General features: G+C 30.4%; 4 protein-coding genes across 4 annotated transcripts; 1 reads left to right on the top strand and 3 right to left on the bottom strand.

The window, feature by feature from the left end:
- Positions 1-274: 274 nt before the first annotated feature.
- On the top strand, positions 275-1,993 carry OCT59_012574 (uncharacterized protein; the record flags this gene model as incomplete). Its single annotated transcript, XM_066134578.1, has 2 exons — positions 275-715; positions 1,385-1,993. 2 exons carry the CDS (start codon positions 275-277, stop codon positions 1,991-1,993), a joined length of 1,050 nt encoding a protein of 349 aa, XP_065989833.1.
- Positions 1,994-3,808: 1,815 nt separating this feature from the next.
- Positions 3,809-5,797, bottom strand: OCT59_012573 (uncharacterized protein; the record flags this gene model as incomplete). Its single annotated transcript, XM_025330749.2, has 6 exons — positions 3,809-4,069; positions 4,150-4,298; positions 4,380-5,216; positions 5,284-5,461; positions 5,574-5,656; positions 5,737-5,797. The coding sequence occupies 6 exons, from the start codon at positions 5,795-5,797 to the stop codon at positions 3,809-3,811; spliced, it is 1,569 nt and encodes a 522-aa protein (XP_025169591.1).
- Positions 5,798-6,825: 1,028 nt separating this feature from the next.
- OCT59_012572 (uncharacterized protein) lies at positions 6,826-8,265 on the bottom strand (the record flags this gene model as incomplete). The annotated part of the gene is made up of 5 exons (XM_025330748.2): positions 6,826-7,649; positions 7,722-7,899; positions 7,973-8,055; positions 8,124-8,182; positions 8,252-8,265. The coding sequence occupies 5 exons, from the start codon at positions 8,263-8,265 to the stop codon at positions 7,075-7,077; spliced, it is 909 nt and encodes a 302-aa protein (XP_025169590.1). The 3' UTR covers positions 6,826-7,074.
- Positions 8,266-8,765: 500 nt separating this feature from the next.
- On the bottom strand, positions 8,766-10,926 carry OCT59_012571 (uncharacterized protein; the record flags this gene model as incomplete). The annotated part of the gene is made up of 2 exons (XM_025327763.2): positions 8,766-10,745; positions 10,831-10,926. The coding sequence occupies 2 exons, from the start codon at positions 10,924-10,926 to the stop codon at positions 8,847-8,849; spliced, it is 1,995 nt and encodes a 664-aa protein (XP_025169589.1). The 3' UTR covers positions 8,766-8,846.
- Positions 10,927-13,219: the final 2,293 nt, after the last annotated feature.

Below are 13,219 nucleotides of genomic sequence, written 5' to 3'. Positions count from 1 at the left end.
CCATTTCATATTTAATAAAAAAACCTCACCGTACCGATATCATATATAGATTCGCGATGTAACGTGTACTGATATTCACCCTTTGTCCCTGTATAATTGTGTATAATAAAAATGTAACGATAATCAGGTTACACCACATGTTACATTGAGATTATCGGCTATTTTACATAATGTAAATGCCCAAATTTCTACATGTGACAAATGTTTCGTTCTTAAAAAATGTTTTTAATAAAAAAACCATCGAATAGTTCGTGTTTTACACAAAACATGTATCATGTCTCAACAAGGAAAAAGAAAATCCACCAAAGAGTCCTCTCAACCAAACAAAAGAGTTGTTTTAACACATGCGCAGAAGCACCAACTCTGTTTAGATTCTCAAAAAACACCACGACTTACCCAAACAGAACTTGCCAACTTATATAATATCAAACAAAATACTGTTTCCGATATTTTAAAAAAAAAAGATAAGTGGCTTTTTATTAATCCAGACTCAGAAGAGTCAAATAAACAAAGAGAAAAGCAGGTTCATTTTCCCCAAGTTGAAGAGGCCCTTTCATTGTGGATTACAAACGCACTTTCTGCAAATCTTGTAATTAATGGTGATATCTTGCGCGAAAAAGCTAAATTCTTTGCACAGCAATTTGAAATTACTAGGTTTTCAGCTTCTAATGGGTGGATGGATAAATTTAAAAAACGGTATAATTTAAAAGAGCATGTTAAGTGGGGTGAAGCAAACAGTGCACCTCTGGAAACATTAGACGAAGAGAGGAATAAATTGCATGAAATTCTTAAAAATTATGATTTAAACGATGTTTTTAATTGTGATGAAACGGGTAAGCTGAATATATTTTAAATAATTTTGAGCACATAATAATTTTTTTTTCATTTTTAGGGTTGTATTGGGATCTTGAACCTTCAAAAACGTTAGCGCAAGGTCCTCTTGCTGGGAAGAAAAAATCCAAAAAACGAGTTACACTACTCTTCACGTGCAATGCAACTGGTACAGAAAAAATGAAACCACTTTTTATCCACGCTTATCAAAATCCTCAAGCGTTACATAAAAAAAAAAAAGAAGATTTACTGGTAGAATATTATTGGAACTCAACTTCCTGGATGCAAGTGTCTGTATGGAACGATTATCTCACAAAATTGGATAAACGAATGCGATTACAAAATCGCAAAATTCTATTACTTGTTGATAACGCTCCTGTACACGTTATTGATGAAAATGTGAGATTGACAAATGTGACTGTACACTTTCTGCCACCAAATACTACAGCACATTTGCAACCTTGCGATGCAGGAATTATTAAATCTTTTAAGGTAAGTTGATATTTAATTATTAACTTATAAATATAAGGATTATTAATTTTTAATTATTTAGGCACAGTACCGGAAATTGATCGTTAGGAACAGAATTGAAGCGTATGAAATTTCTCAAGAATTAAACAAAGGAGTTACGCCTATAAATATTTGTGATGCCATTAATTTTAGTAAAGAAGCTTGGGATTTTGTAAGTCAACGAACAATTGTTAACTGTTGGAGGCATACAGGAATTCTTCCACAAGATGAAATTGATGAAGGCGAAGAAAATGAAGATCAAGCTGATCAAGAAGCTTACAATGAAATAGAATTACAAGAACTTATCGACCAACTTCCATATGATGATCCTATGGATGCGGAAGAATTCCTTCATATCGATGATCGTTTACAAGTTGATGGAGGGCTGACTGATGAAGAAATTGTATCCATAATAAAATCAAATGATGATGAACCAAAAACGGATCCAATTGAAGAATCTCCAAAGGTAATTTCAAAAACGGAAGCTCTAGATAATTTGGATAATCTTGTTTTATTTTTTGAATATTCATTAGATATTTCTATTGATCCAAATGAAACAAGTTTATTACGAAAACTAAGACATAAAGTTTTAAAATCACATATTAATAGCCTAAAACAAACTACATTGGATCATTTTATTCAAATTGTGTAATATTTACGCTGATATTTTTGTTTCTTAATATACAAATACTAATAAATATTGGTTAAATCTATCGTTTTAATAATAATAATACGAATTTTATATCTAATTTTATAATAAATTGATCGACGATATAAATTTCACATAATATATATAAATTTATAATATACCGATAATATGATATACCGATACAATTCCCCCAAAACAACTGTATCGGTACATTGAGGTTTGACTGTATAAGACACCCTTTACAAACCTTATTTTGTTGTTGATATGATATGTTAACAATTTTTTAGAAAAATATTTCGTAAAAGAAAGAAAGGTGGTGTGTGACTGTGTGGTGTAAAAGATCAATAAAAGTTTTATAATTACCAAAAATAATCGTCCAGATCATGTTCGCAGATCATGTGTAACCTGGCAACAGATCCGGCTACCATGGTAATGCTAGGGTCGTTTGATAATACGACTTAACCAATCAACAAAAATTATTAAATGGAATAATTTTTGCTGATAATTCTCTTACAAAAGATGACGAACATGGACGGTTATCCCTGGTCTTATTGTTTATTTTTCAGTTTTCCGGAAATCCGAGTAGCTGAGTACCCAACAAGTACTTAGCATCAAAATTTACTACGTAGCTTGTGAAATTTACTATATTACAGTTAAATAGGTGGTTTAATGAATCGTGACAATTTTTAATATTAAATGGTTTTAATTGAAGCGGAAGACTATCTCCAGAGTCGTTTTAATAAATTATAGTTATTATATGGGGTAAAAAATATTATGCATGCTACTTCAAGATCATGCCTAATTTAACAGTTTATTATTAAATTTTAAGTTGTTTATACTGTATAACCACGAATAGACGGTCTACCATGATCTCACAAAAAATCGTACTATCCCCTGAATATACTTACAGTATGTAACGAATGATTGAACGTGACTTCCCTAGCGTAACCTGAAAAAAATGTCATGAAATGGCCGGCATTACGCAACTTGACTGAAATTAAGTGTGGCGCACTTGTGACGAATAAGGTGTGACGAATAAGTTTTTACCTACTCGAAAAAAACTAAGTCCCTCAGATACTTATAGAAAATGGAAACGCAGTGGGGTGTGACAGTTGTGACAAAAAAGTCACGTGATTTTTTCGTGACATTTTTTTCAGGTTACGCTGGGAAAGTCATTGAACGTGTACTGCGCCACTTCGGTTACGACGGAACTATAATTGTTTCCGTTTTTCTAGTTTTGATTACAATTTTAATATTCTTATTAAAAAATATCATTATTCGAAAAAATTCTTTACTATTTGTATGTTAAAATAACTTTTATTGCTGTTTTTAATTTAGTGCGATCACAGCTAGCGCTCCTATAAAAATATGATTATCAAAAATTTGTGAATACCCATGATTTTTCTAAAAAATCATTTAGATAACCTGTGAATACCAGTGGAAATTATAGAAAAATCTCAATTTTCGAGTAGTTTACTTATAAGCAAGTTTTTTAACTTTGTGTAACAATAGCCGTTTTTTATAAGTAAACTACTCAAATAATTTGGAATTTCCATAATTTCCCCGGTAATCATAGGCAATCAACCCTTTTCTAGATGATTATTCACAATTTTTTAAAAATTGATTGTTTTTATGGGGTGTTACATTAAATTGAAAACAGTGATAAAAATATTATTTTACGTTAATATAATAATATAATGAAAAAAAAAACCATTGACAATTAGATCTTTATTTAATTGGTGTATACACGCTACTAATTTACTGAAATAATTATCAATTTATATGTATTGCAATTTTGGCGCCTGCTAAAATCTGAATTTAGTTATTAGTAAGTCGTTTACTCTTTTTCATAGCGTTAATAAATGAAAGATACGCTGTTTCTAAGAACTGAACATATGGGTGAAGTCGTTCTTCACGATGTGTACTTGGAATTATACGAGTCCACCAACGAACTGGTAAAAAAACTAGATCCATAAGCATTTGAGACGGTGGACAATGATCGTAACAGGAACTAAGCACGCCATTGGCAATTACTGATCCAGCTCGTGTGTAAAAGCTAATATATTTGTCACGCCATTCCTGTATAAATATCAGTTAACTATCAAGAAAAATAATTTTTACAATCTTTAATGAAAATTATAATGTAGATTCAAACTCACATTTGTTATATTATCCACAAATACTGGAACTAGCCTATTGCCATCATCTGATACCAAAATTCTTGTTTCTCCGGGACGAAGATTTTTAGCAAATATAATTGATAAATTTTCGTCAAAGACGTAGTGAGTGGTCGTTAACAGTAATTGACCTAAAAAAAAAAATTACACTAAAATGAATATACTGTAAATGAATAATTAATATTTGTAATAAAATTGACTAAAAAAATTGCCTTTAGATCCATCCGGTTTGGTAAAGTTCACTTTGGCAAACTTTGCTTTATGATCGAGTTTACCAATATGAGCGATAAGGTAAACATCTGAGAATTCTGCAACACCATTCCTTATGTTTGACAACACTCGGTCCCCTATTTGAAGTTCTGACATTTGAATGATCCTTCCTGATTCGAGCTTAATTTGTGTTTCAGGCCAGAAACAACTTTTGTTTTTGAGTTCATTTATTTCGTCGGAAAGTTGATTATTTCTGTTGGTAAGATATTCGTTGGCTTTGGAAAGTTCAGTCATTCTTTCGTCTAGTCTTGATATTTGTTCACGTAGTGTGTTTTTGATATCCTGAAGTTCTCTATTCCGAGCTTCATTTGCTCTTCTCTCATCTTCTACCCTCTGCCTCTCGTAGTTCGCTCTTGCAATAGCTTCTCCTTCTCTTCTTCTAAGTTCATCGTATTCTCTTTGCCGCTTCTCTTCTGCTTCTCTTGCTTTTCTTTCATTTTCTTCTTGCTCTCTCCGAGTCTTCTCGAAAAGGTCATTTGTATACACTCCATCTATAGAGGTGATGCGTTCTTGCAATTCTTTGAGACATTCTTCATGCACTGGATCATCGGGCGGGAAAATGTCTGGATTAGGAGAAATGGCCCACCGATTACCAACGGAATTGACGAAAGCCTTAACTGGATCATTCCAGCAATATCTTTTAAAATATTCGAGATCCTTAGTCTGTTTAGCGTTACAATGCGAGAAAACAGAAATCATGTATCGGGAGGCCTCTTTTCCAAGAAATAACAATATTCTGTTGATCATTTCCTTTTGTTCATTCGTGAACCGTTTTGCTTCTATAATTTTATACATGCATTTAATTTAAGTTCTACCGTGAAAATAGTCAACTATACTTCTACTGACCAACCACGAATAATATGGCCTTGACTCCATAGGCACACTTTTGGATAGTGCGAGCGATTTCTTCCAAGATAACTGTGTCGAGATCTTCAGTATCAAAAACCCCTGGAGTGTCGACAATGTTGTATGTTTCTTCATTAATTTTATAATTCGCGGAACAAGAGTTTTTGGTGGCAGATAACTAGTCATTCAATTTCGGAAGATTTGAGAAGTTAGAAAATAAATATAAATGAATATGCAGTAACTAACATTACAGTATATTAATGTCATGAATATATATATTTTATATTTACAAAGCTATCGGAAACAAAAAAGGTAGGATTTTCATTTTCAGACGTTCTTAACATTAAATTTCCTAATGTGCTTTTACCGGCGCCTTACAATAAATGTATAATTTACTTTCAATTAAAAAAAAAAAAGAAATGACTGAAAGAAAGACATTATGTTAGTGCATACCCGTTTTTCCAACTAAGAGTATTACCGGTGCGTTGATAACTAACGGAGGACTTAATATCATGGTTATTGTTTCGAGCTGAAAATATATCGTTGATTCACCAACAATGATGAAAAGAAGTATTAATCGGAAGTAGAAGCAGGTTTTTAAATAAGAAATCGTTGTTACACAAAATGTTCGAAGGATTGTACATTCGTTTGAGAGTAAATATTGTTCTAAACTGTAATTCTTAAAAGGCTATTAATTGTATCCATTAAAATAGAATAAGAGTACAACAGCCATAAAAGTATTTGAAAATGTCGCACAAATTATAACGAATGGCAAAAAAATTGAAAATTGTATGACAATAAGTCACACACAAAATCATACTACGTTTTGTGTCACAATTTTTTTTTTTTTATGGCTTAAATTTTATTATTATAACGATAATAAATAGGTGGTTAAAGAATTTTTCTACATTATGACAATTTTAATATTAAATGACTCTCTGAGACGTAAACATTTATCTGATAATCCACTGAAATATATTCATGCAAATTTATAGGTTAAACGAAGTCACGTGCATACTGCGGTAACGGTTAAACCAACAGTTAATACAGTTAATTCAAAATGAAATGACTTTAGAAACATCCGGCCTGGTGAAGCTGACTTTAGCAAACTTCGCTTCATGATCTAATTTACCAATATGAGCGATAAGGCACTTCTGGGAATTCTGCAATATCATTTCTGATGTTTATAACACTATTTGAAGCTCTGACATTTTAATGATTCTAGCTTAGCTTGTATTTCGAGCCAGAAACAACTATTGTTTTTGATTTTTCAGTTAGATTTTATTTTTTGATCAGACGTTGATTGATTGTAATATTCTCAAGGTCCTTATTACGTTTTTCACTTGCTATTATTTCATCTTCTGCCCCTGCCTTTCGTAGTTCGCCTTTGCAATGACAACTACCTGGACAAAAGTACAGACTTTATCTTTGTTAATTACTCAAAATGTAATATTGAAATTTTATTATGCAATAACATAGATTCTAAATAATATAGAGTCGAATTTTCATGCTTCTAAAATTTATACATAGTAATTAAAATTTCTGACAAAAATTTTTGGACAATATTTTATTTTTTCGATAACTAATGTTCTAAAAAAGGATAAACCCATAAAAATTCACATATATATATTCTCCAAATAGCTTTCAAACAATATAAAATTAAAATGTTTTATAATGTAAAATTTGAAAGTACTGTTTTTTAAGATTAATTCTTTCATTTTTTTTAGAATTCACATAAAAACTAAAACTTAGATATCATTATTATGTAAAATTCTAAATAAGCTGGTAGTGTTATACTATTTGGCAATATCCCCCGGTTCCCCCCTTTAGCGTATCTATTACACCTTGAAATTCGTTTTTAATACTCGTAATTTCCTTTTCTTTTTCTTCAAGAAATTTTTCTTCATCTTTTTTCCTCTGTTCCTCGTAGTACTTTTTTGCAAGGGCTTCACCTTTACTCATTAAATTTTTTTCATATTCTTTTTTTCGTTCCTCTTCTGCTTCTCTCTCTTTTCTTTCATTTTCTTCTTGCTTTTTCCGAGCCTTTTCGAAAAGGTTATTTGTATACACTCCATTTATATTATAGTTGATATGTTTTTTCAATTCTTTGAGGCGTTGTTTATGCACAAGATTATCGGGAGGAAAGTCATCTGCATTCGGAGAAATAGCCCACCGATTATTCATGGAATCGACAAAATCCTTAACTGGATCATTCCAGCAAGAATTTTTAAAATATTCTGGATCCTTAGTCTGCTTTTTGTTACAATGTGAAAAGACAGAAATCATGTATTGGATAGACTCTTCTCCAAGAAACATTGTTATTCCATTGAGCGTATTCTTTTGTTCATTCGTGAATCGTTTGGCTTCTGTAAACAGCATTTTAACAATGTTTCTAATTTAGTCTCATCATAAACTTAATTATCAGTATTCTCACTCACCAAATACAAATAATATGGCTCTGACTCCATAAGCGCACTTTTGGATGGTGCGAGCGATTTCTTCTAAGATATCTTCGGTGGGATCGTCAGTGTCAAAAATCCCTGGCGTGTCGATAATATTGTAAACTTCGTCCCCAATTTCGTAACTCGCAGAACTAGATTCTTTAGTAACGGATGACTAATCAATTTCGAGAGTTAAAAACCAATATAGTTACAAATACCCTATTTATATACATATATTTTTTACTTACAAAGCTGTCGGAAACATGGAAAGTTGGGTTTTCATCTTCAGAGGTTTTCAACAATAAATTTCCCAAAGTGCTTTTACCAGCGCCTTACAAACAAATGTACAATGAAAAAAAAAGAAATGACCGAAAATAAAGATACGATATCAAGGCATACCCGTTTTTCCAACTAAGAGTATGACTGGTGCATTGATTTGCAACGGTGGAGGTTTAGGTCTAAAGAGTGAAAATAGGTAAGTATTAAGAAATAAGAATTTCCGGTAACAGATTATGCATATTCCTTACATAGCGTCTGCCATGGTTATTCGAATGTGGAAAAAATTATTCACAAAAGAGAAGTGGTAATTAATCAGAAATTTAGAAGCAGCGATTAAATAGAAATCGTTATTGGCGCAGAATGAGTTTTTCCGATGCAAGTATTGTTTCAAAAAGGCAACCAAATGTATCCGAATATGGCCATTAGGATGACACACTTGTACACACGATTTTCAATCACGCTAACCATAAATCATTTTTGGAATGACCAAAGGACATATATTTATCCAGTGAGTTACATATATCTTTATACCAAAAAGGAAAGGCCTAGACCGGTCTATGGCAAACGAGGGTGCAGCTATCAGGTGCGTAGCATTCCAAAAAATCAGTCCAGTATGTTTTGGCTTTTAAATAACTTTATCGATGACCGAATTTTCTCTTTTTTGGAAAAAAATGTAATTTATTTTTTTTTGATACACTGAAGTGTTTTTTATTTATATGATAAAAATTATACATTGGTTAATGAATATAAATCGTAAAAAGATTGAATTTGGCCATAATACCCGATATTTTTAATAACGTGAAATACCCGACGAATATTATTAAATACATAAAATTATTCAATTTACGAAATTTTTTTATAAATAATTCCTAAAGTATTAACAAAATAATTGCCAGTACCATAAAGACCGATCATTTCATATTCATTATCAGGTGCTTCTAATGTATGCTTACTACCACCATGACCACCAAACCATTTACTACGTCTACCTAAATTAGTTTTGATTTCAAATCCATCAATATACCAACCAGAATTAACTTTAATTTTAACAATTTTTTCTCCTTCTTCAAATAAAAATTCTTTTTTAATACCTTCATCATCATCTATACCAATACGTAAGTTGGTATTATCAGACCAATAAAATGTAATCGAATTGATAAAAACATCATATTTAATAATCATTCTTTTTAATGTAATAGGTTTAGTATCAATAAATTTTTTAAATAAAATTTTAAATTCAGTTAAACTTTCATCAAGTTTTCCCAAATAATTAGATTTAAATACTTTTCCATATATTGGTAATATAATTTTACTTTCTTCCGAAAATTTTTGTAAATTTTGTAAAAAAGTTTCAGTTTGATTCTTTGCTACGAAATTCATTTTAATAATATTATATTTCCCACCATATTTTTTAATAATTTCATCTACCTTTAATCGAATTTCAGTTTGATTATATTCATCAGAATAATCTAAATAACCAATAATATTATTTCTAACATAAATTTCAATTAATGAAATTCCCGCGGAACATTTAATTAATAAAAATTTATTTAAAATCCAAAAATCTGCTCCAATATTTTTAAGATCAATTTTTGCTGGTGGTTCAAAAGGCAAACGGAAACATGGATGATATCTAAATCTTATAACATTACTTCTATACCAATGTGCACCTTCTTCTTCAGATGGTGTCGTTGGAAAAGGATTATTTGGTTCTTTAACCGTAAATGTACGATTTAAATTATTAAACCCTCTTGACATAATTCCACTTGGAGAATGAGGTGCGGTCAAACAATGACCGACTTCATGTAAAAATGCACCAATTCCAATATTACAACATCTCCACCATGTTCCACTTTCTCCTGCATCATTAGACAATCTGTTCTCATCTGTGATGGTATTATCTTGAAAACAACTAACAACTTCTTCAAGGTATCTTGGCCAAGCATGTGTCAAATGACTACCAAAAATTCCTAGTCGAATGTTATCCCAACCACCTCCTAATGCGGCATGACCTCTAATGAATCCCATGTTAGGTGAAGTATCATAATGAGAATCCAAAATTAATCCTGCAACGTAACATTGTTTATCGAATGGAGCACCATATTCTTTTAAACTGTCCATGAATATAGAATATAAATCTTTTTTTTTATCATCAACTCCATTAGGATTTTGTTGCGCTATATCTGGATCTAAAATTTGTTTTAACGTGTATGAACTACGAATTATATGAATTTTTGCCGTTTGTCTTAATCCAGGATTTTGATTTGAAATCGTATCTTCCGTCCATTCTTCATCTAATCTAAAAACTCTTCTTCCAAATCCATTGCGACTCATTTGTTCTGCAGTAAATGCTTGCCATAAATATCCTGCACAACGAAGTTTTGCTTTAACACTTTCCAATTTATTTTCACCGGAATTTTCTTTTTCTTCAGGAGCATCAATAATTTCTTTTGAATCTTTTGCTACAAGAATTGCTAAATTTAATGGAGGATTTTGTAATAATGGAACATAATTTACTTGAAATATTGTTGTTAATGGTCTTGAATCAGAAGAAAATGGTGATGTATCAAGAATAAATTTAATATTATTTAAACCTGCATCTAAATGTACTAAACATTTGAAATGAGAATTAAAAACTTGCCAAGTTGTTGATGGAAAATTATTTACATGATGTTCAACTGTAATCTTTGATTCAAAGTTCATATCTTGTGGACCCGCACGCCCATAAATTAATAAAATACGCTAAGTTACATAAATAGAAAAATATTATCTCATCAATAATAGTTTATGATGAATCAATTTATATAAAAACATATATTGTTCTAACCTGATGAACCACTTCACCATTTTCAACGTTAATTACAACGGGAGTATAAGGTGATGATTCGACTTTAGAATATGATGAATCGGAATTTGAAATCATATTAAAATTATCGAATGAATAAATTTTATTATATATTTTTAATTTTTATCAGTTATTTGTATATATATATATATATATATTTTTTTTTTTTTTTTTTTTTTTTTTTAAAAGGAGAACATTTATTTATATAGCTGTCCATCGTAAAATATTTGCATTTCCTAATATAACAATGATCCGATACAAACCCCCTATTTCGTTAGTTACAAATTTTCCAAAAAAAGTAATTTGTCAGAACTTTATTTTATTAACCATACGGACTTTCCGATTTTAGTTTAGTTGTTTTTTAACGTTTTCCATATTCGGCGGTAATATTTACACCACATGACTGACAATTTTAACTAGCGGTTTCACTACTAGTTTAGTTTTAGTTGAATTTAACTATCGACATGATAATAGCCTATTCAAAATAAAAATCACCAACAGTAGTTAAGTATAACCTATTGTTCATCAAGTTATCAGATCATTCATCTTCAATGTAAAAAAAATTAGTCAATTTTCCATTTGAGAAAAAGAGATACAATAATTTTAATACTTAAAAGTTGCAGATTATGCATCAATAAAGAAATCTGCTTCTTATAAAGTCCATATAAAAGATTTTAAACTTTCCAGGTTCAATGTGCTTAAATTGTCATTTCTCAATAAATGAAAGATAACATTTTTTAGATATAAATAATTATATTTATTTAATGAATGATTATACTGGGAAACGAAATCCGTTGAGTCTGGAGCAAAAAAAAGATAAACCAATTTTATTTGCTGACGATCCCGTGATGGAACAGGCTCGTGACCACATATGTTAAGGAATTTAACTTTGATTGATCACAGACGAATAAATAAACAATGTATCTGCAGGTATTGCGTTGTCATAATGTTAGCATAATAGGACATAATTTTCCGGAAGTTATTTTTCTACAATGAAAAATAGTTTTCCGTTATACTTTTTTTCAGAGTCCTCAATTTTTCATTTGGTCAACCCATCGTCCTTAAAAAAAAATTTCAACAAGTAATTTGAATATACTACCTATCATGATACTTTATTGTATCCGATTTATTTAAGCAAATAAAAAAAAAAATTACGCTCTTTGGAAGTGGTATTTAATCTGCGCCTTAAATTTATAAATCCAAAGGTATGATATGATATAACGAACTAATAATTGTCGTAGTCAGAATGCCAGATTTATAAACATTATGTATTTCAAGCGTCATAAAATCTTCCAATGTTATAACTTTACTCTTACCTGATAAATAGGTGGAAAAAAATTTCGATAATTGATTGATGCAATATTGAAAACAAAATTAATATTATTATTAACTAGCGTTTAAACGAGATTTTAATATTTTTTTCACAGTCTAATTTTTTAGAATGAGATATAAATTGTAGTTCCTACAAATAAAATTAGACTGAAATAAAAATTATTTGAAAGTATTTTTCATTTAATAAAATTCGGCATTCTTCTCAATAATAATAATAATAATAATAATAATAATAATAATGCACAACTACATTTGGATAGTTGGAACTAATGAACTATAGACTTATCGCTTTATCATACTTACCACTCTTTCTCTTAATAGTGATTTCGCAACATTACGGATTTCCTGTGACACATTAAATTTTTTTGACTGAGGAACTTTTTACACATACTAGTTACACTAGTTAGTACTATTTATATTTGTGCAGAGTGCGTGTCAGAAACTTTTCGTACTTGGAGAAACAATTACTTAAGATATATTCGTACCTTGACTAGTATTATTGGAAGTCTTATACAAAGCAGTTCATTTGCAAATGTTCCTTACGCAAAGTATTTTGAATTCGAAAAGTGATCCCCTCACCACTATGTCACAATAATTGATAACTTATAAACATGCTGAAAAGGAAGGACAAGGCACATCTTTGCATTTTTTAATACTTTACGTGATATCCAGAGTGAGTAAAATCGAACCGCGTTGTAATATATTTTACAATGTTTTCGCACGAATATAAATAACCATCAAATTCAAAATTCGAAATACGCTGTATAAAAAACGAATTTTCACACGAAAGTTTTACAGTCGGATTAATTTTTTAAGAGACTTGATTATCTGGGTTTCTGAATTTTCGAGGTTACAGACTGGTTACAGTGCTACGCCTGTTACGTTTATTGCATCATTAACATTTTTTTAACGGAAAACTATCAAAATTTTATTTACAAACTAAGTTAATGTTAATAGAATGATTGTTCTTGATCGTGCGGTTTTTTTTTGCTTCCGGTTCATCATCGACCGGTAAGATGGCTTTTTGCATTGGTCTTGC

The sequence above is a fragment of the Rhizophagus irregularis genome, chromosome 2 (genome assembly GCF_026210795.1).
Source record: "Rhizophagus irregularis chromosome 2, complete sequence".
Taxonomy (NCBI): Eukaryota; Fungi; Glomeromycota; class Glomeromycetes; order Glomerales; family Glomeraceae; genus Rhizophagus; species Rhizophagus irregularis.
The sequence above is the reverse complement of the archived record's forward strand: the minus strand, read 5'-3'. Positions and strand labels throughout refer to the sequence as shown.